The sequence below is a fragment of the Halichoerus grypus genome, chromosome 8 (genome assembly GCF_964656455.1).
Source record: "Halichoerus grypus chromosome 8, mHalGry1.hap1.1, whole genome shotgun sequence".
NCBI lineage: Eukaryota > Metazoa > Chordata > Mammalia > Carnivora > Phocidae > Halichoerus > Halichoerus grypus.
Genome location: NC_135719.1, coordinates 95130412 through 95156861, shown reverse-complemented (window position 1 = coordinate 95156861; position 26450 = coordinate 95130412). Strand labels below are relative to the sequence as shown.

Here is a 26450-nt window from a genome sequence, read left to right as displayed (position 1 = left end):
GTACAAATTAAAATGAATGCCAAAGAAGTACACATGCTCAAATTTGACCAAATAATTATAAAAATAAAAGTTACTAAGACAAAAATTTTCAAATTTCAGAATTAGTACAAAATTCCAGCTGACTCAGTCACTAAAACCAGGGGGGCCACTTACCTTGATCTGATTTTCTTTATCACACAGAACTTGTTCTGCATATACTTTGGAGTCTTCAAAAGTTATTTTCTGTTTATTAAGTTGACTCACTTGTTCTTTCCATTCTTCAGCATCTTGTAAAAGCTAAAATTCAAACCCCACCAAAACAAAAAAGCAACTCATTATTTTTCATACTTATGTGTAAAGGAATTTATTTATATATTTAGATGTATCATTAATAGATATTATACAACACAATGTGTTGCTAAGAAGTAAAGGGGGGAGGGATGAAGGAAGGAAAGAAGGGAATGAAGGGCAGGCTCCCGTTTTCAAAGAATTTTCAAGAAGGATAATGTAAAATAAGAGACACTTAAACTTAAACACTGTTCAACTGATTTACATAATAAACTTAGACCAAATAAAAGGCTTTTTGAGACATATATATATGTTAGATTTGGTCATTTCTTACCATCCCTTAAGTCCTATATTTTTTTTAAATCATGTGCTGTTTTGTAGTTAACTAAACTTCCAGAGATACCACTAAACTGGAATAGATCAAATTCTGCATAAACAGTCTTTTACTGTATATACTTTTATAGGAAATACTTTTTGAACATGATACAAAAGGTAAGGATTGTTATAAAACAGACTTGATTATATAACACTTAAAAGCTTCACAAATCAAAAAATAACACAAAATCTAAAAACAAACAAGTAACTAGAAAGGAATTCTTATACATATGCAACAAAAGATTGATAACCTTAACATGCAAAAATCTCTTAGAAGTCAATAAGAAAAACAGGAAAAAAATGAATGAGCAACCAATTCACAAAAGAAATGGGCCATATAAATATGAAAGAAAAGTCCAAATTTATTAAATCTTTAAAACTCAATTCTATTGAACAGTAATTATTGGATTTCTCTGCAAAACTAAGGCTTCATAAGCATATTTCCTAGCACAAGAAAACTAAACTTTTTCTACATGTGTATAACAGAATTAAGAGGACACCAACAGATTAAAAACAAATGAGGATTGAAGACAAAAACCTGAATTTTGTGATTAGATGGACTCTAGAGAGTTACTAAAGAAACTGGATACCCAGGGGCACCTGGGTGGCTCAGTAGGTTAGGCATCTGCCTTCAGCTAGGATCATAATCCCAGAGTCCTGGGATAGAACCCCACATAAGGCTGCCTGCTCAGCAGGGAGTCTGCTTCTCCCTCTCCATCTGCCCCCCCCACCCCCACTCGTGCTCGCTTTCTCTCACTCTCTCTCTCAAATAAATAAATAAAAATCTAAAAAAAAAAAAGGAAGAAGAAGAAATTACATACCCAGCAGTCTTAAGAAGTCAGGGAAGGAGTGAATTAGAACATGGCATCAGTGAATATAGAATAGTTGATTTCAAGAACTTTAGTTATTAAAAAGGAGTTAGATGAAAGCAGGTGTAAAGAGTAAGACAATCGGAGGGGTGCCTGGGCGGCAGAGCTGGTTGAGCGTATGACTCTTGATTTTGGCTCAGGTCATGAACTCAGGGTTGCAGACCAAGGCCCGTGTCAGGTTCCACGCTCAGCATGGAGTCTGTTTAAGTTTCTCTCTCCCTCTCCCTCTGCCACTCCCCACCCCTCTCTCTCAAATAAATAATCTTAAAAAAAAAAAAAAAGAGGAAGACAATCTAGGTGAAATTTTTTCAAGATAGAAAAGGCCAGTTTTTATTTCAACAGAGCAATTTAACACAAGGTTTACCACCACTTTCTCCTGCAATCTATTAAGATGAGAGTAAATCTACTAAGAGACTTAGGAAAAGGAAAAAAAGCAGCAGCATAAACCCACAAGAAAAAAGAAAACAGGCAATAAGGAAAAAGGTAATTCTAGATGTGGAAAGTAGAGGGGCACCTGGGTGGCTCAGTCAGTTGAGCATCTGACTCTTGATTTCGCCTCAGGTCCTGATCTCAGGGTCTTGAGACTGAGTCCCATGTCAGGCTCCGCACTGGGCGTCCTGCTTAAGATTCTCTCCCTCTCCCTTCTCACTCTCCCTCCCGCCAACTCACTCTCTCTGGGGGGGGGGGGGGGGGGAAGTAGAAAGAGAAAGAAGTATAGTAAAAGATTTAGCAGACCATCAAAGCTGAAATTTACTCAGAAGATGGGAAAGTCCAAATGCAGGTTGATTTCATACAACCCAAAATGCTCATAATTTGGAGGCACTAACACTAGGGGTGTAAGTGGGATTGAAAAGAGGAGGACTGCCTGAAAGTATGTATAAAAAAAGTTAGAAAGTCCCTCATGTTCTCCCTGCACATACATATACATACATTCTTACTCTCCATCCATCCCTCCCACCCACCCTCATCTTTCACATGCATGCACACATGCACACACACATATTTACACACATATACACATCTGGCAAAAGCCCAGAAAGTTATTCTCTGGAGAAGTGGAAAATGAAACTCTGGGATACCTGGCCCAGGTGAAAGTGTGAGTAAAATATTGAAAACATAAAGGTATTAAGTGAAAGATGACTTACTGAATAGTGACAAACCAACAAGCCTTACCTCTCTGTTTATCTCACTGTTGGCAAATGGGCTTCTACCTCTCAAATAGAAACTGAGGAGGTATCATCCCTGTAGAAAATGATCTTCAGATACCAATAATTGGGGATCATCCAATGAAACATCCTAGGCAGATTACCCTACAGAAGAACCTCCCAATAACACACACAGAGCTCCCAATTAGACATGGAAAGTTCCACTATTAAATGAACAGACTGTGGGCACCTGGGTTGCTCAGTTGGTTGAGCATCTGCTCGGGTCATGATCCCAGGGTCCTGGGACTGAGTCAGCATCAGGCTCCCTGCTCAGCGGGGACCTGCTTTTCCCTCTCCTCCCTGCTCGTGCTCTCTCTCGCTATCTCTCTCTCTCAAATAAATAAATAAAATCTTTTAAAAAAATAAATAAGCAGATTGCAGTGAATCACCTAATATCTGCTTTAAAAAGAAGCTCTTAAATAAAAGACATAGACAAAAACAGAAAATAGAGGAAACAAGACAACTCAGGGAACTGAAACAAACACTTCAAAAAGAAAAAAGAAAAAATATCCTCAGCAAGATAAGAACATGGCATCCATATATAAAGAAGAGGCATAAGCAAAACAAAACAAAATACTTAAAATTGAAAAATATAGAAGAATAAGTCAACGAAACTTCCATATAAACAAGAAAATCAAAGAGGACATCCTCAAATAATTACCGTATAATCATATAAAAATCCCCAAAAAAGCGTGTAGCAATATCCCAGAACTGAATCAAGAGCAAGAGTTTCCAGACTAAGAGTTCCAGACATTCCAACAAATGTATGAAAAAAGACCCTGCATCATCATGACATTTTGGAGAACTAGAAACAATGAAAGATATTAAAAGGTTCCAGGGAGGAAAAGAGCAGATCACAAAAACAGATCCAGTAATCCAAGTAGCATTTGACTTCTCAAAAGCAATACTGGAAAACGAACACCATGGATCAATAATGTCAAAATTTCAAGAAAAAAAAAAATTTAAGCCCAGAAGATATCCAACCAAAATGTCAGTAACTTTGAGAGAAGACATTCTCAAGAAGATGCACATTTTTTTAGAAGTTAGCTTGTATACCTTTTTCTCAAGAAGCTAATCAAGAGAATTAACCACAAAAGAGCAAGTCTTGGATACAGGAAATAGAAGATCCAACACAGGAGAAAGACAAAGGGAAAGATGGGAGTGAAGTGAAATCTCAGGACAACAGAAGCATTAACAGACCCAGAGAATAACTTCCTATCAAATCAGGAGGATGGAAGACCCCAGGAAGGATTGCTTCAAAAAAAAAAAAAAAAACAGTCAATTATCAAAGCATTTGAATGCATAAATAAGATATTTAAATCTCCAGAAAACAGCATTTGAATGCATAAATAAGATATTCAGCATCTCCAGAAGACAGACACATAGACAGCTATGTAGGAAACAAAACAATTACTAACCCTAGAGCAAAGAAAATGTTGGGTAAAACAGAGCATGTAGTCAGAGCACATCGTGTGGCTCAGCTGTAACATTTAAAGAACTGTAAATAATGTAATCAATGAAAAATTTTCCCATGGAAAAATTTTAACTATACTGGGAGAATAGTGGGACAGAAAACATATTTGCGTGTCTGAGAGTGTCTAATATATATGAAGAAGAGGGTAAAAGCTAAATCCTCATTTGATCTACCATCAGAACTGTTTCTATCTTTAGGCCCCAGACCCATAGCTTCAAGATAATTCTCATGTGTATTCTCTGCCCTCCTTCAGTCTGGCTTTGACGAGTTGGTACTAAATGCTATTTGCTGTGATTACTAAAATTTGCCCTGGATTACTCTAACTACTGAAGAAACAAGGTGCCAGGAGTATACACTTTGCACCCTATACAAAAGAGACACCAAAGGATATACGGGAGATTGTCCTGCTCTCCTGTTTTCCAGGAAAAGCCTAACCTTGCCCCTAGCATGGGTCAGTCTTGAGTATGCCCAGAACATTTATAATTACATATTCACAGTTTAAAAGTCCCTATAGAGTACAAACCTGTTTCTGGCTTTCCTGAAGTTGGGAATTTTCACTCAAAGCATCTTTTATAGCTATCTTAAGTCGTTCTTCATTCATTTGAAATATTTTAAAGGTTGTTTTGGCCTAAGTAAAACACAACATATCAAGCTTATAAGAATTAATTTAATACAATAGCTCTTTTTTATACATACTCCCTAAAACATGGAATTAAAGTCAAAAACATGCCAATATTAATAGGAAAGGCAGCGTAGGGATAGCAGAAAAAAGGCTAGTCTAGAATCAGGGTCCAGTCATGGCTCTGCCAGGAACTTGCCATGTGGCCTTGGATAAAGGATTTAACCACTTGTAATCTTTTATGTACTATGTAGCAAATTTTGTTAACTTTTTATTACCTGCCTCTCTTACTAGAATTTAAACTAGATGAGAGCTTTCCTATTTTGTCTACTAATGTTAAGTGCCAAGCACTTTCAACAATGACCAGTACATAGGAAGAACTCAATAAATACCTGTCCAACAAAAAAAATGAACCTTCCTGAAGTACCTTCTACAAAGGAACTATATCTAAGACCCCAGTATCTCAAATTCTAGTATTCTATCTTCTTCTTTAAACATAAAACAGTAAAATTAAAATGATTTTCAAAAGCAACAGACCTTCTAGGCTAATTCAACTTACTTCAGCCACTTGTGATTTAAGAGATTTTGATTCATCTTCTAGGGACTGTATCCTTTTTGAAATATCCACCATCTGGAAAGACAGCATCCATCAATAAACGAGTATTTATTTACTAAATTTCTCCAGCTTCCAAGACACCACATAGCTTAGATATATTGTTAACCTAATACATCTACTCAAAAAAATGAGGATTCTAAGAAAACTTGTCAGCCATAAAAGAGATTTTATATGAATGTTAGGCAATAATATTTCATCTCATCTTTAATATTTCATAACATTTAAGTTATATAGGCTCAAGATAAGTCCACTGACATCATATCTTACTAAATAATCACACACATCTAGATCTTCCTTACAACAGATTTTAAAATAAATGCCAAAGCAAAGTTAAAATGTTCTCAAAATACCTTTTGAGTAATTAAAAAAAATCCACCATGTATGTGATTATTCAACTTTATTTATGTGAGCCACTTCATAGTACATATAGAAAATATAAGAATGTGCAAGAAACTTAACATGGTAATGGTAACCTCTAACATGTAAAAAAAAGCTAGTGGATCTCAAAAATTTTACTCTGTACTTAACAGCCTTCTGTATTTTGGGGATTTTTTTTAGAATGCATATAATACTTTAACTGATACCAATATATATATATATATATATTTTTAAGTGGGCTCCATGCCCAGCACAAAGCCCAACACAGGGCTTGAACACATGACGGAGATCAAGATCTGAGCTGAGATCTGAGATCAAGAGTCGGACACTTAACCGAATGAGCCACCAGGCACCCCGATACCTACTAATATTTTAAAATTCAGTAACTTTCTTTTCCTACAGTCTCCTCATTTATGTAAAAACCTTACCAATTCATCTTGTTCAGAATGTTTAGATTTCTCTTCTTTTAATTGGTTTTCCAGAAAAAGTATTTCATCCTCAAGTTCAGATTTAGACTTGTTCAGATTTTCACAGACTGCCTAAAAGAGGAAGCCAACTTTATAAGACAGGCATAGAACTTTTTGGTTATGATAAATCAGACAAGTATAATCAAACACATATACTGTAAATCAAATAAATTTAGTTTACATATTTGTTCATTTTTATACCATTTAAATAATAGCAATGCTAGCAGGGGTCAGCAAACTTTTTCTATAAAAAGCCACAGAGTAAATATTTTAGGCTTGCAGGCCATGTAGTCGCTGTCCCAACTACGCCTATGTAGTAAGAATGCAAAGACATGTAAATGAATGAGCATGGCTGTGTTCCAATAAAATTTTATTTACAAAAACAGGTGGAGAAGCCAAACAATCTGATTAAAAATGGGCAGAGGACCTAAATAGACGTTTCTCCAAAGAAGACATACAGATGGCCAACAGACACATGTAAAGATCCTCACCATCACTCATCATCAGGGAAATGCAAATCAAAACCACAATGAAGTGTCATCTCATACCTATCAAAATGGCTAAAATAAAAGAGACAAGAAATAACAAGTGTTGGCAAGGATGTGGAGAAAAAGGAACCCTCGTGCACTGTTGCTGGGAATGTAAATTGGTACAGCCACTGTGGAAAACAGAAATACTGTATGATCCAATGATTCCACTACTTTTTATTAAAAAAAAATAATAATAAGTCAAAAAGATATATATACCCCTATGTTTACTGCAGCATTATTTACAATAACTAAAATAGGGCAGCAATATAACTGTCCATCGATAGATGAATGGATAAAGAAGATGTGGTATATACACACAATGGAATATTACGTAGCCATAAAAAAATGATGAGATCTTGCCATTTGTGACAATGTGGATGGACCTAAAAGGTATTATGCTAAGTGAAATAAGTCAGACTGAGAAAGACAAATACCAAATGATTTCACTCATATGTGGAATCTAAAAAAACAAAACAAATAAACAAACAAAAAGCAAAATCAGACCTATAAATTCAGGAAATAAACTGATGGATGCCACAGGAAAGATGGTGGGGGATTGGGCAAAATGAGTAAAGGTGAGTGGGAGATCAGGCTTCCAATTATGGAATAAGTCATGGAAATAAGAGGTCCAGCATAGGAAATACAGTCAATGAGACTGTAATAGCATTGTATGATGAGACAGATTGTAGCTATACTTGTGGTGAGCACAGCATAAAGTATAGACATGTTGAATCACTATGTTGTACACCTGAAACTAATCTAACATTTGTATCAACCATACTCAAATAAAAAAAAATTAAAAAAAAAAAAAAACAGGTGGAGAGCCCAGAATATAGTTTGCCAACCTCTGCTTTAGAGCATTATAAAGGAAAAAATGAGAAATAAGTCTGATTAATAAAATTAAAGACATAATAAAAACTAAACTCAAAAAATAATGAAGATTGCTTCAGAATAATGTTCTGCATTGAATTATTTTCTGGGACCTTTTTAATTTTAAATGATTAGTTACTGAATTATTCCAATTGGATTTTAAATACTGTAATAAACATACCTCTGATATTTGTGATCCTTCAACAAACTTGTTAAAAAAAAAAACCAAAAGATTCAAAGAATTTAATGGAGACCAAAATAAAAAAAGAACAAGTACATACTATATTATAGTGGCTAAAAACTTGTTTATATGTATTTCCCCAACTTTGGTTATTTGATTATATGAATTCCCTGACTTGAATCAAAATTACTGTACTGTTTTGATTTTATCTACTGATTCAACCATCAAATTTGTTTAATTCCATCATATATAGTTTATATTATGTTTACCAAGCTTAAAAATAAACACTACATGTTTTTTAAAATTACAAAAATCAGAGGAAAAACTTCCAAAACATTCATTTAAATTTTACTGTTAGATCATGTAAATTCAATTCCTTAAGAATAAATTGGTGTGTTTTATTTTATCCACAATATTGCCAAACTTGAATAAATGCCTTTTCTGTCCAGTTTAGGCTCTTCTATTAGCAAGCTAAATGCCTTCTACAATTCTTTCTTTTTTAATCAAACTAATAAGTTACTACTGGAACAGGAGATAAAACAGAAGGTCAGTAAATAAAACAATTTCAACAAATTCTTGAGGATATTAATAGGTAACAAATGAAGAAAGAAAAGATTACGAAATTTGCTCCATTTGGAATTCAATTTATAACTTCCTTTGGACTCTACTAGGAAATTCTGAAACATAAAATATAGATTTTTTAAATTTCTATTTTAATTCCAGTTAGTTACCATCCAGTGTTATACACATAGACTTTCTGATGGTTACAGACATCAGTGATTGATAACAGCCGAGCTGGACTGTCTGAACACATACACCAAAAAAAAGTACAAAGTCCATTGTTTTCTACTTTAGTACTAGCATGCTTCTAACACTTCCATCTCTAAATAGTAACAAACAGCATTTACCCTAATCTGTTGTAGATTAGCTAAATGACAAATTTTTATTATTTCCCTTCTTACTACTAGCCAAATCATACCTGGCTCAGGAGAGCTGACTAGACATATCTCTTCCAAACCCTGCATTCAGTGACATCATGTTGGTACCTTGAAATTGAGAGTATTTACCCAACAGAACCAAGCAAATGCTACAAATAAGGACTCCTGCTTTTCAGAAAGCCAGCTGTTAAACCTTTACCAGCACACTGCTGCTTACAATATAAATCTTTGGTCTAATTCTAGTTAGCTCCCAATAACAATGGGGATGAAGTGAAGGCACGTACTGCCACAATTTACATAATTTATTCCTGCCAACTATTCCTAAATTTATGAAAATGAATCCTATTCTTCCTTTCTAGAGCAAACGGAATTAAAAAAAGGAATGGTTACTTAATACATTTCATTCCTAAGAATGAAAAATAAAGAGCTCCTATATGGCCCTCGGTTCCAGTAAACTGAATGTTAGCAAGGAGAGCTCAAATTTTTAAGATACTTTATGCTACCTAATGTTCCATTTCCTATAATTAACTTTTTCTTTAAGTTTTAACATCTAGCAATGTTCTTTCACATTTCCTTTAAAATAGTTTTCAGGAGATACATTTTTCTTAAAGTTTATGTTATTTAGTAAGAATCTTACCCCCAGCTTTTATAATTATATTATTTGTTTTTACCTCCAAACTTTGTGCTTCTGTTGACTCCTTCTCAAAACTGGCATCCTTTAAAGATGATTCTAAGCCTTCACACTGAAAGAAAGCAACACTGTAAGGAAAAACTCTACAAATTTTATTCTAAATTTATCTGGATAGGTGTCTAAGACACAAAATCCACTTCCACATGTATGCTTAATTTACCTCAATTTACTTAGCTTTAAGTTCTTCAAATATGAGTACTATAATAGAGCCAGGGCAGCTAACATACCACAACCCCCCATCTTGAGTAACAAATGGCAGAACTTCACCCTTAAGACTAAGAGAACTGTCCTAAGTCGGCCTATTCATTAAAGAGAAATTAATACAAACTGGCCATCAGAAATTTTCACTTGTAATTCAAATCATATTACAAATAAAGCAAGCAGGCAATATAACATCTTTAAATGTGCAAAACAAAGAATATGAAACATAAAATGCTGTAAGATTTGGCAAAATAAACTTATTTCAATGCTTTAAAAAATAGTGATTAAATGGAAGACTAGGCTATTTGGACAAACCTTCTCACCAGAACAAGAAGAGATGGACAAAAACACACAGAAAAATAGGGTATGTTTGAAGGCTTCAGAGCTATCCATAGGGTGAGAATTTGTGATAGAAGAGGGAATCCTCAGAGAAGCAAGACCAACATTTGACATTTCCTTCTCCCTGTCCAAAAGCAGAGGATAGGCCAAAAACTGAGCAGAAACTAATACCAACCCACACTAGCTACCTTATAAGAAAGTCTAAACCAGAAACAGACCAATCCCTTGAAATAAGGGCAAACTTCCAAACATTTTAATCTGTAATTAAAGTAATCTACGATTTCTGATGTCTCGGCCTAGCTGCCTATGAGAAGCAACAGTAAATCCTCACTGGAGAAAGATAAAATCACTCACAGCTTCAAATTTTCTCTTATATAACCCGGCATTGATGAACACAAGATTTGACTAAGAACCAAGAAAAAAAAATGAGCAAGAGAAACAGACTCTTGAAGGACACAAATAATAGATTTTCAGTCAGGGGGAGCCTGGGTGGCACAGTTGGTTAAGCCCCCCACTCTTAGATTTGGCTCAGGTCATGATCTCAGAGTCGTGAGACTGAGTTCCACATCAGGTTCTGCACTCAGCATGAAATCGGCATAAGATTCTCTCTCCCTTTCCCCCTGCCCCTCCCCACTATGCTCACTCTCTCTCCCCCTCAAATAAATAAATAAATCTTAAAAAAAAAAAAAAAAAGAACTGGCAATAAGATATTAAAATAAGGTTAATATGGGATGCCTGGGTGGCTCAGCCGGTTAAGCAGCTGCCTTCAGCTCAGGTCATGATCCCACAGTCCTGGGATCAAGTTCCGCATCGGGCTCCTTGCTCAGCAGGGAGCCTGTTCCCTGCTTGTGCCCTCTCTCTCTCTCTCTCTCTGACAAGTAAATTAAATCTTAAAAAGAAAAGAAAGAAAATAATTGCCAACTTAGAATTCTGTAAACAGCATTACACAAAATGTACATTATACATTATCAGACAAACAAAAACTGAGAGAATTTATCAACAATATACTCTACAAAAGGAAAGACTAGTGTGAGGCACCTGGGTGGCTCAGTTGGTTAAGCGTCTGCCTTCGGCTCAGGTCATGATCCCAGGGTCCTGGCATCCAGCCCCACATAGGGCTCCCTGCTCTGCAGGGGAATCTGCTTCTCCCACTCCCTCTCCCTCTGCCCTGCTCCTGTTCTCTCTCTCACTCTCACTCTTCCTCTCTCTCAAAAAAATAAAATATTAAAAAATATATTTCTTTAAAACAAAGGAAAGACTAGGGTATTCTTCTGAAGTAAGGAAAATCATCCCAGATGGAAGCTGAAAATGAAGGAAAGAATAAATAGCAATGGAAATAATAAACATGTGGATAAATCCAAATAAATGGTCACTATTTCAAATAGTAATAAAATGATTTGGAGGTTTAAATAAATATAAAATCAAAATATAGTGCAATAACACTTGGACAAAAAGGGACAAGTGGAATTAAAGTATTCTAAGATCTTTACATCATCCAGTAAGTAGTAACAGCACTTACTTATATTAGATTTTAATAAATTAAGGATACATGTTGTAACCTCTAAGGTAACCATTAAAAGAATATAAAATAATCCAGGGCGCCTGGGTGGCTCAGTTGGTTAAGCGACTGCCTTCGGCTCAGGTCATGATCCTGGAGTCCCTGGATCGAGTCCCGCATCGGGCTCCCTGCTCGGCAGGGAGTCTGCTTCGTCCTCTGACCCTATCCCCTCTCATGTGTTCTCTCTCTCTCATTCTCTCTCTCTCAAATAAATAAATAAAATCTTTAAAAAAAAAAAAAAAAAAAAGAATATAAAATAATCCATTAGTAACAAACCCACTGATAAACAGAAAATATTGAAGTAATAAAAAATAAACTATTTTAATAAGAAAGAAAACAAGAGGAGAGAAAAAAGAACATGGAATAGGTGTCAAAAAGAAATAGTTAAGACGACACATTTAAACCCTAATAAATTAGAAATTACAATGAATGCAAATGAAGTAATACTCCATTAAATACAAAGATTTTTTTAGACTGATTTAAAAAAGCAAAACCCAACTGTATACTATTTCTAAAAGAGACAACATAAATACAAGTACATAAAAAGGTTAAAAGTAGGGGCGCCTGGGTGGCTCAGTCGTTAAGCATCTGCCTTCGGCTCAGGTTATGATCCCAGGGACCTGGGATCGAGCCCCGCGTTGGGCTCCCTCTCCTACTCCCCCTGCTTGTGTTCCCTCTCTCACTGTGTCTCTGTCAAATAAATAAAATCTTTAAAAAATCTTTAAAAAAAAAAAGGTTAAAAGTAAAATAATGGGAAAAGATCTACCGTGAAAATACTTACCAAATGAAAGGTTGTAATAGCTACACTAATAACAGACAAAATCAAAAATTCCTAAAGATAAACAGGGGTATTTCATAATGATAAAAGGCTCAATCTAACTAAGAAGATAAAACAATTCTAAATCTGTATGCACCTAACATAGCCTCAATATACATAAAATTAAGAGAAAAACAAATGCGGGACGCCTGGGCAGCTCAGTCGTTAAGCGTCTGCCTTCGGCTCAGGTCATGATACCAGGGTCCTGGGATCGAGCCCCGCATCGGGCTCCCCGCTCTGTGGGGAGTCTGCTTCTCCCTCTCCCACTCCCCCTGCTTGTGTTCCCTTTCTCGCTGTGTCTCTCTCTGTCAAATAAATAAATAAAATCTTTAAAAAAAAAAGAAAAACAAATGCATAGTCATAATGGGAAACATACTTCTCTCAAGAACCAATAGATAATATGAATTTTAAAAGTAACAATTAATTTTTATATTTATATACCAATAAACTAGAGTAAATAAAAGTCTGTATTAACACAAGGGTAATGAATGTATGTATTTCTGTCATACACGAAACGTTTACCAAAATCAATCTTATGCCAAGCCATAAATTAAGTCTCAACAAACAACAAAGGACTGAAATCATAGAGTGTATACTCTGAATTACATAGAATTAGGTAGAATTAAGCTAAAAATTAATAAAAAATAAATTTTTAGGAAATCTCTATTTATTAGGAAATTAATAAGTACCCTACCAAATAACTAGTGTTTCAAAGAAGACAGCACAATAAAAATTTTAAAATATTTTATACTGAATGATCAAGAAAACATGACATACCCAAACTGGTGAGATGCTTTAATGAAAGCCAAAGTAAATTATAGCTTTAATGCAGAAATTATAAAGAAAGAGTAAAAATTCAATGATTTAAGTACACATCCCAAAAAGTGAACAAAAAAGAAGAGTAAAATAAACCAAAAAAACATGGAAAAAAAGAAGTAATAAAGTAATAAAATATAAAACAAAGTAAAAAGAATCAACCAAGCCAAAAGATTGTTCTTTAAAGGCACTAAAAAGGGGCGCCTGCGTGGCTCAGTCGGTTAAGGGTCTGCCTTCGGCTCAGGTCATGATCCCAGGGTCCCAGGATTGAGCCCCACATCAGTCTCCCTGCTCAGCGGGGAGTCTGCTTCTCCCTCTCCCTCTCCCCCTCCCCAACTTGTATGCGTGTGTGTGCGCACACAGTCTCTCTCTCTCAGATAAATAAAATCTATAAATAAATAAATAAATAAATAAAAGGCACTAAAAAATTTGATAAAACAGTGACAAGGCTGATAAAGGATAAAAAAGAAAGAGAGAAGTGCAAACAACCAATTATCAGGAATAAAAACGTAGATACTTCACTAAAGGTCCCACAAATGTTTAGAAAATAAGAGGAGAATAAACACTATTCCAGCAATGAGCAAATAAAAAATGAAATTTAAAAAATTCATTTGCAATAGCATCAAAAAGAATAAAATATGTAGGAGTAAATTTAACCAAAAAAAGTGTAAGCATTATACTCTATTTTTTGTTTCTTTGTTTAAGATTTTATTTTTAAGTAATCTCTACACCCAGCATGGGGCTCGAACTTACAATACTGACATCAAAGATAGCATGCTCTACCAACTGACCAAGTCAAATGCCCCGTAACTCTAAAAACTATAAAACGTTATTGAAATAGAGAAGACCCAAGTAAATGGAAAGACATCTCATATTCATAGATCAGAGACTTAATATCATTGAGATAGCAATACTCCCCGAATTGATCTAGATTCAACATAAGCCCTATCAAAACTGCAGCTAATCTGGGGAGCCTGGCTGGCTTAGTCAGTGGAGCATGCAACTCTTGATCTCAGTGTTGTGGATTCAAGCCCCATGTTGGATTCAGAGATTACTTAAAAATTTAAAAAAAAAAAAAAATTTAAGATTTATTTATTTTAGTGGGGGTGGGGGAGAGCAGAGTGAGAGGGTCCCAAGCCTACTCCAAGCTCAGCGTAGAGCCCGATGCAGGGCTCGGTCCTACAACCCTCAGATCATGACCTGAGCCGAAACCAAGAGTCATATGCTCAACCAACTGTGCCACCCAGGCGTCCCAAAAATAAAATGTTAAAAAAAAAAAAAAAATTCTGGTTAATCTACTTGCAGAAATTGCAAGCTGATCCCAAAATTCGCAGAAAATGCAAAGGACTCAGAACAGTCAAAATGATCTTGAAATAAAGGAACAAAGTTAGAGGACTTACATTTCCCAATTTCAAACCTTACTACAAAGCTACACTGATCAAGACAGTTTGGAACTGACATAAAGATAGATATAACAGATCAATGAAATAAGTTGAGAATCCAGAAATGAACCTTCACAATTACAGTCAACTGATTATCGACAAGAGTGCCACGACAATTCAATGGGGGAAAGAATAGTTCTTTCAGCAAATGGTGCTAGGAAAAACTGGATATCCACATGCCAAAGAATGAAGTTGGACCCACCGCTACCTCTCACAATTTCTAAAAAGCTAATTCAAAACAGATCAAAGACCTAAACATAAGATCGAATCCCATAAAACTATTAGGAAGAAATACAAGTGTAAATCTTTGTGAGCTTGTTTTAAGCAACCGTTTCTTAGATATGACACCAAAAGTATAATCAACAAAAGAAAAAGTAGATAAACTAAGCATTATCAAAATTAAAAACTTTTAGGTGCACCTGGGTGGCTCAGTTGACTAATCTGTCATTAATCATGATCTTAGGGTCCTGGGATGGAGCTCCACATCGACCTCCCTGCTCAGTGGGGAGTCTCCTTCTCCTTCTCCCTCTGCCCCTCCCCACCACTAGTGCTCTCTCTCAAATAAATAAATAAAATCTTTAAAAAAAAAATTAAAAACTTTTATGCCTCAAAGACACCACCAAGAAAGTGAGGAGACAACCCACAAAAATGAGGGAAAATACTTGCAAATCACATATCTGATAAGAAGCTCATATCTATAATATATAAATTACAACTCAATAATAAAAAGATGAATAACCGGGGCGCCTGGGTGGCTCAGTTGGTTAAGTGACTGCCTTCGGCTCAGGTCATGATCTCAGGGTCCTGGGATCAGGCCCCGCATCGGGCTCCCTGCTCGGCAGCAAGCCTGCTTCTCCCTTTCCCACTCCCCCTGCTTGTGTTCCCTCTCTCGCTGTGTCTCTCTCTGTCAAATAAATGAATAAAATCTTAAAAAAAAAAAAAAAAAGGGAAAACATTTAAAAAAAAAAAAGATGAATAACCCAATTTAAAAATAGGCAAAGGAACTGAGGAGACATTTCTCAAGAGAAGATAAATAAATGGCCAATGAGCACATGAAAAGATAAATGTTCAACACAATTAGCCATCAGAGAAATGCAAATTAAAACTACACACTTCACACTAGGACAGCAAGGATGTGGAGAAACTAGACTCACAAACTTCCAGAAGGAATGTCAACTGGCACAGCCACTATAGAAAACAATTTGGCATTTCCTCAAAAAGTTAAATATAGATCCAACAATTTCATGCATAAGTATATGCCCAAAAGAGTTAAAAACATATATCCACACAAAACTTGTACATGAATGTCCATAGCAGCATCATTTACAGCACCCAAAAAACAGAATAACCAAACTGACAAAGAGATATATAAATAGTGGCACAGAATATTACTTGGCAAAAAAAGAAAGTAAGTACCAGTACATGCTACAACATGGATTAACCCTGAAAACATAATGTAAGTGAAAAAAGCCAGTCACAAAGGACCACATATTGTATGATTCCATTAATGCAAAACGTTCAGAATAGGCAAATCTATACACAACATGGATGAACCTTGAAAACATTTTGCTAAGTGAAAAAAGCCAGACACAAAGAACCACATGTTACATGATTCCATTTATGTGAATGGAACCCAGAATAGGCAAATTTATAGAAACAAAAAGTAGATAAGTTGTCTAGGGTTTGGCAGTAGGGGAAACTGGGTGAAGGGTGATAACTAAGGCATACAGGGTTTCTTTTTGGGGTAATAAAAATATACAAAAATTATGGCAATGGATGTACAGCTGTAAATATACCAAAAGCCAGTCATTTGTATACTTTAAATGGGTGAACTGCATAGTGTGTGAATTATATCCCAACAAAGCTATTACGAAAAAACTATACTATTTAGAATAGTTTCAAAAGTCATCAGATACTAGGGAATAAATCTAAGAAAAGATGTTAAACACCGCAACACAAAAATGTATACAACAACAGTGAGAGAATTTTAAAAAGGCATAAATAGGGGCGCCTGGGTGGCTCAGTCGTTAAGCGTCTGCCTTCGGCTCAGGTCATGGTCCCAGGGTCCTGGGATCGAGCCCCGCATCGGGCTCCTTGCTCAGCGGGAAGCCTGCTTCTCCCTCTCCCACTCCCCCTGCTTGTGTTCCCTCTCTGGCTGTGTCTCTCTCTGTCAAATAAATAAATAAAATCTTAAAAAAAAAAAAAAAAGGCATAAATAGAGGGATATACTATAGTCCATGGATAAGAATTCAACATTATAAAGACGTCAGTTCTCTCCAAATTGATCTATATATTCAATGTAATCCCAATCAAATCCCTAGCAGGCTATGTGTGTAAATTGATGAACTGATTTAAAAAAAAAAAAAAAAAAATTTGGCGGGGGAGACACCTGGGTGGCTCAGTCAGTTAAGCATCTGCCTTCAGCTCAGGTCATGATCCCAGGGTCCTGGGATTGAGCCCCACATCAGGCTCCCTGCTCAGCAGGGAGTCTGCTTCTCTCTCTCCCTCTGCTGCTTCCCCTGCTTGTGCTCCACCCACCCTCGGCAAATAAATGAATAAAATCTTTAAAGAAAAAAATTTTTTAAAGATTTTTATTTATTTATTTGTCAGAGAGAGAGAGAGAGACTGAGCAAACAAGGGGAGCGGCAGGCAGAGGGAGGAGCAGGCCCCCCACTGAGCAGGGAGCCCGATGTGGGGCTCGATCCCGGGCCCCTGGGATCATGACCTGAGCTGAAGGCAGATGCTTAACCAACTGAGCCACCCAGGCGTCCCTGATTTAAAATTTACATGGAATAGCAAAGTGCCAAGATCACCAAGACAATCTTTAAGAACGAACATGGAGGTTTACACTGTCAGCTATCAAGAATTGTTATAAAAATACAGTAGATTAAAATAGCATGAAATTGGCACAAGAATTTTAAGAAACAGACCAACAGAACAGAAGATATCATAGAAAGACTCAGATATATATGGCCACTTGATTTAAGATGACACTACAGAACAAAGGAAAAGATGGGTCTTTTCAATAAATGGTACTGGCTAATTCAATATTCATATGAAAAACACTGAATCTTAACTTCCAAATCATACCATCACAGATTCAATTCCAGATGAATTAAAGACTAATTACATTTGGGTTAAACTCTTTTCCCCAAAATTTATATGTTAAAGGCCCAGTACCTCACAATGTGACTGTATTTGGAGAGAGGCCCTTTAAAGAGATGATTAAGATGAGGCCTTTAGGGTGAGTCCTAATCTATCTAATCAGACTGGTGTCCCTATAAGAACAGGACACATTGGACACCTGCGTGGCTCAGTCAGTTAAGCCTCTGCCTTTGGCTCAGGTCATGATCCCAGGGTCCTGGGATCCAGCCCTGCATCAGGCTCCCTGCTCAGCGGGGAGCTTGCTTCTCCCTCTCCCTCTGCTGCTCCCCCTTCTTGTGTTCTGTCTCTCTCTCTCTCAAATAAATAAAATTTTAAAAAAAAAGGGGGAGGAAATATAGACACACAAAGACACCAGAAATGAACACCTGCACAGAGGTAAGACCATGTGAGGTCCGTAGGCGATTACGTACAGGCTAAGGAGAGGAGCCTCATAAGAAATCAAACCTGCCAACACTTTGATCCAGAACTGTGAAAATATTAATTTCTGTTGGATAAGCCAGCTGGCCTTCAGTATTTTGTTATGGCAGTCCTAGCAAACTTATACAAAGACTAAATGAGAAAAGTAAAACAAAGTTTCTAAAAAATAGCACAAAAGAGTATTTCCATATCCTTGAGTAGTCAAAAATTTTTAAATAAGAAACAAAAAGCAATCATCAAAAGACAAGATTGACAAATTAGACTATGTTAAAATTAAGAACTTCTGCTTACCGTTTGAAATAAAAAGGCAAACCACACAGTGGAGGAAAATATTTACAGGACATATATCTGACAAAGGGCTCGTATTCAAATATAGAAAATATTCTACATACCAAAAAGGAAAAAGAGAGATAGCCACACCTTTTCAAATATGAAAAAATATGAAAATATGAAAAAATATGAAAAAAAAAACTTCACAAAAAGGATATCCAACATGACCAATAAATACTTGAAAAAGTGCTTAACCTCATTATCAGGGAAATACAGATTGAAACCACAATGAGACACCACTATATACATGTACCACAATGGTTAAAATTAATAAGATTGGTAATATAAAAGGCAACTGAACGCTCACACTTTACAAAGCATTAATAATCTCAAACTTACATTGAAGTATCTGCCTTGAAAAGTATTAAGTCCTCTGACTCTAACATGAATGTTAACATTTTCAAAAATATCTTACCTCTTTTTGAACAAGGCTAAATTTTTCAAGTAGTTTACATTTTTCATCAATTAGTGTAGAAAGTTCTATAGCAAGCTTGTTCTCTCTCCCTGAAAAGAAAGTTCATATCATCATCATATGTAAATTGTTTTAAGTTTCAAAATTATGAACAATAATGATGAGATCTAGAATAGAAAAAAGAGCTTACCCACATAAAGTCGGCTTCTAACCTGAAACAAATTTTTAACAAAAATTACATTAAAACAAATATATATTCAAGTAAATCTAATTTATTTAACTTCTACCAACTGAAAAATAACTGGTTTCTTATTGCCTTAGTATGAATATACATTAACTGAAAGTGTTCTTTTTTCAAAAGGAAAGAAATGCTACATATTAAAGTCTCTCTACTGAAGAGTCACATTATGTATTAGCATATTAAAGGCTCTGAAATAACTCTACCTTAAAGACACCTGTTTCATTTCATTTATCCCACTGTTCTTCAAATATACTTGACCCTAAAACAAACTATTTCAGGAAGCCCTTAGTATCCTCTCCCCCAGTGATAACATCCAAAATAACAGAGTTTGAGAAAATGTTACCATAGGGCCATGGATTGAACTGACTACAAAATCTTTTTCTTCTTTAATCTCTTTCTCTCTCAAAAAATGAAGGAAAAATCCCATTTGTAAAGGTGAACAGGCTTAGAAGACTAAAATCATCTACGGAAGATATATAGGGATAAAATTTTAAAGTTTTTTTTTTTAAAGTTTTAAAGTCAAAGTACAGTAGAATCAGTACTGATGAGGACTAAATTAGTGAAGTGAATCATCACATTGAGGACCTATCTCAAAAGGTAATAAGAACCTATAAAAAAATTGAAAAACAAAAGTTAAGAAATATGGAAGACAGAAGTAGAAGGGGCAGGATCTAAAAACACAGTCCCAAAAAGAGAAAAACAAAATGTAAAATGCAGAAGGAATCTCCTAGGATTAAAAAAAGATGAAAGATCTCATATTAAAAGATTCCAAGGAATTCTAAAAAGAATTCTAAAAAGACAAGGAAGTAAGGGTTTAAAGTATTAAAAGGAAGTAAGGGTTTAAAGTATTAAAAGGACAGAACTTGAACTTGGGACCTAGAACGTTTATATCAAACAAATTACGATTCCAATGTGGGAGCTTAATTCAAATATCCTCAAGCACTCAAAATAAAGTCTCAAAAAGTTTGCCATACAAAGATCTACACTAAAAACAATTTCGAAAGAAGTATTCAAATACGGGAAGAAGTAAATCCAGGAGACCCTGCAAGAGATATGTCAATTAAGAGTAACCAAATATCAGGGCACCTGGGTGGCTCAGTCGTTAAGGGCCTGCCTTCAGCTCAGGTCATGATCCCAGGGTCCTGGGATCCAGCCCCGCATCAGGATCCCTGCTCAGCGGGAAGCCTGCTTCTCCCTCTCCCACTCCCCCTGCTTGTGTTCCTGCTCTATCTCTCTCTGTCAAATAAATAAAATCTTAAAAAAAAAAAAAGAGTAACCAAATATCTTGGTAATATTTTTTTGTGGTCGTACGGGATAGGGACAGGGTAGAGGAGAAAGTTAAAAACAAAGAAAAGAAAAGGAGAAAGGGGAGCCTGGGTGGCTCAGTTGATTAAACATCTGACTCTTGATTTTAACTCAGGTCATGATCTCAGGGTCATGGGATGGAGCCCCACGGTCAGGCTCCTTGCTCAGTGTGAAGTCTGCTTGTCCCTCTCCCTCTGCCCCTCCCCCTGCTCATGCATGCTCTCTCTCTCTCTCTCAAATAAATAAACATCATCTTTTTTTTTTTAAGATTTTATTAATTTATCTGAGAGAGCAGAAGCAGAGGGAATGCAGGCAGAAGGAGAAGCAGCAGGCTCCCCACTAAGCAGAGAGCCTGCTGTGGGGGTCGATCCCAGGACCCTGGGATCATGACCTGAGCCAAAGGCAGATGCTTAACCAACTGAGCCACCAGGTGCCCCAATAAATAAAATCTTAAAAAAATTAAAAAAAAAGAAAAGAAGAAATATGTCTGGGTTGGAAAGTGAAAGAAACCAAGGGATGTGAGAGTATGCTAAGGTTCTTGTCTTCATTGCAGGAAGATTTACTTACCAATGCAAAAAGAATTTAAAAGAAACATAAAAAGTGGAATAAATAAACTAAGCTGAAAGAAACCAGTCCAAATACATCAATAAACATAATATATATAGTTAGACTAAACTCAATAGGGGAAAAAAACAGAGATTTTCAGATTAGATATAAAAGAAATTTATATAGGATGCACATTAAGTAGAAGACCATAGAAAGGTTGAAAAGCAGAAGATGGAAAAAGACCCATCAAACATCACCCAAAAGAAAGTTGATATGGCTATAACAAGAGATAAAAGAAACCATAAGAGAGAAGTAACACAAACATTAAAGAGGATCACCAGATATTGATAAAAAGTTCAATCCACCAAGAAGAGATATAGCACTTCTAAACATATATACACCTAATAAAATATGCTCAAAATATGTAAAGCAAGAATTGATGGAACTGCAAAAAGAAACTGATAAATCTATCATGAGAGTGAAATTCAGGCAAATTCTCTTCCTTTTTGATAGAGGAAAGAAACAAACAAAAAAGCAAGAACATAACACATGAACACAAATTAGTCAGATCAAGCAAGCTTGATCTAACTGATGGATACAGAATGATATACATATATCTGCTTTCAACAATAAACAATGGAATAGAATAAAGAAAAGATCTACATGCATGTGGAACTCTAATACGTGGCATGGCAGATGGGTAGGAAAATGATTATATTCAAGATGGATCAAGAACTGAAGTGTTGAAAACAATATTTTCAAATAATTTCTGTTCATAAGAAAACATCTTAAAGAAGATGAAAAGATGTTTCATACTGGTACATTGATTTGGGACATGTGGGTTATTTCCAGGTTTTTTTTCTATTACAAATAGTGCTGCTGTGTATATTCTTATCCATCTTGAATACAACTTTTTTGTCTGGCATGAGGTAGGGATTCGGTGTATTTTTAACCCCAAGATATAAACTGTAGTATATTCTTACAATGTAACATTCTAAAGCAATCAAAATGGAAAAAAACATACCCTCATCTAAAAACATGGATGAATCTTAGTAATAGAGGATAAACTAAAAAAATTCCAAAATATGACTTATGGCATGATACCAAACAAAATTACATACTATACTTCTTAGGAATATATGTAGATATGACAAAAAAAATTTTTAAGGCATATGAATAATCAACACAGAATCCAGAACAGGGTTACCTCTAGTACAAGGAAGAAAGCGGAAAAGGGGATGCAATTAGGGAATATCACCTAAATATAAGTGACAGTCAATGGCTTTGCTTGCAGAGTGAGTGGTACATTCACAGATGTTTAGTATACCGTTTACACAGATCACGGGGCGCCTGGGTGGCTTAGTCGGTTAAGCGCCTGCCTTCAGCTCAGGTCACGATAACAGAGTCCTGGAATCCAGCCCCGCATCAGGCCCCCTCTCCCTCTGCCCCTCCCCCCTCATAATCTCTCTTTCTCTCTCTCTCTCTCTCTTGCTCTAGCTCTCAAATAAATAAAATCTTTTTAAAAATAAACAGATCAAAATAAATAAGATATAAATGTAGGGTTTTAATATTAGTGTAGAATACTTCTACAAAGAAAGTCTTTAAAATTTTTACACTTAAAAAAATTCCTCTGGGGGTGCCTGGGTGGCTCAGTTGGTTAAGCGACTGCCTTCGGCTCAGGTCATGATCCTGGAGTCTCCGGATCGAGTCCCGCATCAGGCTCCCTGCTCAGCAGGGAGTCTGCTTCTCCCTCTGACCCTCCCCCCTCTCATGTGCTCTCTCTCGCTCTCTCATTCTCTCTCTCAAATAAATAAATAAAATCTTAAAAAAAAAAAAAAAAAATTCCTCTGAATCCATAGTCAGCTTCTAGTAGCCACACATTAACGTGAGAAATGCACTTAACAATAAGCTAACTTGGGGCACCTGGGTGGCTCAGTCATTAATTAAGCGTCTCCCTCAGCTCAGGTCATGATCTCAGGGTCCTGGGATCAAGCCCCACATGGGGCTCCCTGCAGGGCAGGAAGCCTGCTTCTCCCTCTCCCGCTCCCCCTGCTTGTGTTCCCCCTCTCACTGTGTCTCTCTCTGTCAAATAAATAAAATCTTAAAACAAACAAACAAGCTAACTTGTTTCCTTAAAATAAAAGATCTGTTTCTCATATTAACTGTTCAACCTTAAGACACATGAATATTCTCTTAGCATTTGTTACTTACCGATTGAAAACTTCTCCACAGAAACAAGAGAACAACAAAAACTCCAACAACACCTGCACATATCACCAATTCCCATGGGAAACCATAGGGCTTAGGACCTCTCATATCTTCAGGCAATGCTGCCACAACCTTCAAGACAAAGAAAAGTAACTTTTCAAAAATGCACGTTTGATAAAAAGTGTTGATTACAAACTGATATACATGGAATGTTTGTATCCCCCCAAAATTCATATGTAGCAACCTAATCCCCAGGGTGATGATATTTGGAAGTAGGGCTTTGGGGAGGTGATCATGAACGCAGAGCCTTTGTGCATGGAATCAGTGCCCTCAGAAGAGGCCATAGAGACTTCCCTGGACCTTTCCACCATGTGAGGTAATAATGAGAAGAATGAACCAGGAAGTGTGCCTTCACAGACACAGGATCTTCAGCTCCTTGATCTTGGCCTTCTCAGCCTCCAGAACTAACAACGTTACTTGTTTAACCCACCCAGTCTGTGGTGTTTTTATTAATAATAGCAGCCCTTAGAAACTAAGACACAAACATAAGTACAAGTTTATGTGTAAACACTATTAACACCCTTTCCATGAAATGGGCTACCAGACTACCAAACAGAAGGTATCACAGTATATTTTTCTGGCAGGTGATGAAAAATAACACTATGGTATAATGCAGTGACTTGCAAACTGGAGTCCTACAGAGACACCTCAGAGCTTCTCAGAGTAAGCGGAGAGAAGGCTAAAGAAAGAATCTGAGTTCAGGTCCTCTAACACTGAGATCAACCAGTTTAGGTTTTATGTGTAGAGTATACTGGATTCCATTTATGATTTCCCCACAGTGGGGGAAAAAATAGATCTGCAGCTTAAAAAAAAAAAAAAAAGTTTGAAAACCACCGATGAAGCTTTGGATTTGGAATCTGAATGCCTCTACCCTACTTCTGTGGCTCCCTTCTCTTATCTGTCTTGGGAATAATGCTGTTTCAACATGCAGGGCAGGTACTCGGTAAAGGTAACTATTTCTATTAATCCTTCAAAGACCATGATCCTGTAACCATGGCCTTTCCACACTACTTCTCTCCCTAACAGGTCTTTGGCATAAAACAGCTTAAGGCTTTTACAGTTCCTCCTGTATTTCATCTTTCCCTGGGTCAGTTCATTATTCATCCTCATCCAATGGGGTTATTCTTTTGTTACCAGGCCCCAGATATTACTCAATCACAGAAAGAAGAATGGTAGGGGAAAAAAGAAAAATGCGCTTTTAAGAAAAATCTTAAGTCTAATCAGGTTTGATTCTTTTCAGGGTTCAACCCAAAACCTGTGTGACCAATCTTCCCTTTTTAGGCCCTTTCTACCTAGAAAAACACCCTTTAATGTCTATTCTCCTCTCCAAAGTCTGTTTCATAACTCTGATCCATATAAGTATTCCTTCCAAATTGCTTTCTGTACTTCATTAACCTGTATTAAATAAATCTGATTATACCTTTTCTAAAAAAAAAAAAATACCCCTTTACTCTGATCTCTGCCTCTCCCTACATTACCCCAGTTACCAATTCACAAGAAATGTGTATTAAAAAAAAAAAAAAACTTCCAACCTGGAAAAGCTCAGGACCAGACGGATTCACTAGAGAATTCTACCGAAAGTTTATAGAAGAATTAATGCCAATCATTCTCAAACTCTGCCAAAAAATAAAAAAGGAGGGAACTCTTCCTAATTCATTCTATGAGGCCAGTATTACCTTGATATGACAGCCAAACAAATATATCACACAAGAAAAGAAAACCACATGTCAATATATGATATAAATGCAAAAGTCCTCAATCAAATACTGGCAAACCAAATATAGCAGCATATAAAAAGAACTATATACCATGACCAAGTGGAATTTATCCCAGGAATACAAGTTTAGTTCAACATACAAAAATAAGTCAATGTTATATACCATATTAGTAGGAAAAGAAAAATCACACGATCATCTCAATAAACACAGAAAAGACATTTAACAAGATCAAACACCCTTTATGATCAAAACATTCAATAAACTAGGACTGAAGGGAACTTTCTCAACCTGATAAGGGGCATCTATGAAAAACCAAGAGCTAACATCATACTTAGTGGTGAAAGACTGAAACCTTTCACCTTAAAATCAGGAACAAGATAAGGATATCCACTTTCTACATATTCATTCAACATTGTACTGGAGGTTCTGGCCAGGGCAGTTAGGCAAGAAAAAAGTAAAAGGCACCTATATTGGAAAGGAAAAAATAAAACTATCTCCATTTGAAGATGACATAATTTTACATACAGAAAAGCCTAAATAGGCCTAAAATTCTAAAATAAGAATTCTAAATAAGAAACTATTAGAGCTAATAAACAAGCTCAGCAAAGCTGCAGAATACAAAATCAATACAGAAAAAATCAGTTCTATTTCTATACAATAACAATGAGCAATGTGAAATGAAATTAAGAAAACATTTCCATTGGGGTGCCTGGGTGGCTCAGTCAGTTAAGCATCCAACTCTTGATTTCGGCTCAGATCATGATCTCATCAGGGTCCTGAGATCAAGCCCCACATGGGGCTCTCCACACTGGGCGTGAGACCTGCTTAAGATTCTCTCTCTCCCTCTCCCTCTGCCACCCCTCCTCCCTCTCTCTCTGAAAAAAAAAAAAAAAAGAATGAAAGAAAGAAAACATTTCCATTTACAAGGCATCAAAAAGAATAAAAGACTTAGGAATAAGTTTAACAAAATAAGTGCAAACCTCACACACTCTGAAAACTACAAAACACTGTTGAAATAAATTTAAGTTCTAAACAAATGGAAAGATGTCCCATGTTTATAGATTGGAAGACTTAATATTGTCAAGATGGCAATACTCCCCCAAAGTGATCTACAGAATCAATGCACTCCCTATCAATATTCCAACTGCCTCTTTTGCAAAAATGAACAGGCTGATCCTAAAATTCATGGAAAAATGCAAGATATAGCATTTCCTTCTCTATAGCTATATAGCCATAGAAAGAGAGACAGACAGACAAGGAAGGAAGGAAGCAAGCAAGCAAGCTTGGACTACTCATACTTTCCTATCTCAAAGCTTACAGCAAAGCTATCATAATCAAGACAGTTTAGTAATGGCCTAAGGATAGGCAAATGAACAATGGAATAGAAATGAGTAT

The 26450-nt window shown here is 36.1% G+C and overlaps 1 protein-coding gene across 15 annotated transcripts in view; it reads right to left on the bottom strand.

Moving 5' to 3' along the window:
* Positions 1 to 26450, bottom strand: part of MIA2 (MIA SH3 domain ER export factor 2) — a 110521-nt gene that overhangs the window by 43519 nt on the left and 40552 nt on the right. For 10 of the 15 annotated variants that reach the window (XM_078053604.1, XM_078053603.1, XM_078053605.1 and 7 more), the window contains 9 exons: positions 23281 to 23409; positions 19168 to 19189; positions 18981 to 19069; positions 9461 to 9532; positions 7852 to 7878; positions 6232 to 6342; positions 5369 to 5440; positions 4714 to 4818; positions 154 to 276 (listed from right to left, as the gene is read on the bottom strand). In XM_078053604.1, coding sequence (XP_077909730.1) covers positions 154 to 276; positions 4714 to 4818; positions 5369 to 5440; positions 6232 to 6342; positions 7852 to 7878; positions 9461 to 9532; positions 18981 to 19069; positions 19168 to 19189; positions 23281 to 23409 — 750 coding nt within the window. The remainder of the gene's footprint in view (positions 1 to 153; positions 277 to 4713; positions 4819 to 5368; positions 5441 to 6231; positions 6343 to 7851; positions 7879 to 9460; positions 9533 to 18980; positions 19070 to 19167; positions 19190 to 23280; positions 23410 to 26450) is intronic. The other 5 variants (XM_036109076.2, XM_078053610.1, XM_078053616.1 and 2 more) reach the window with 1 other exon arrangement.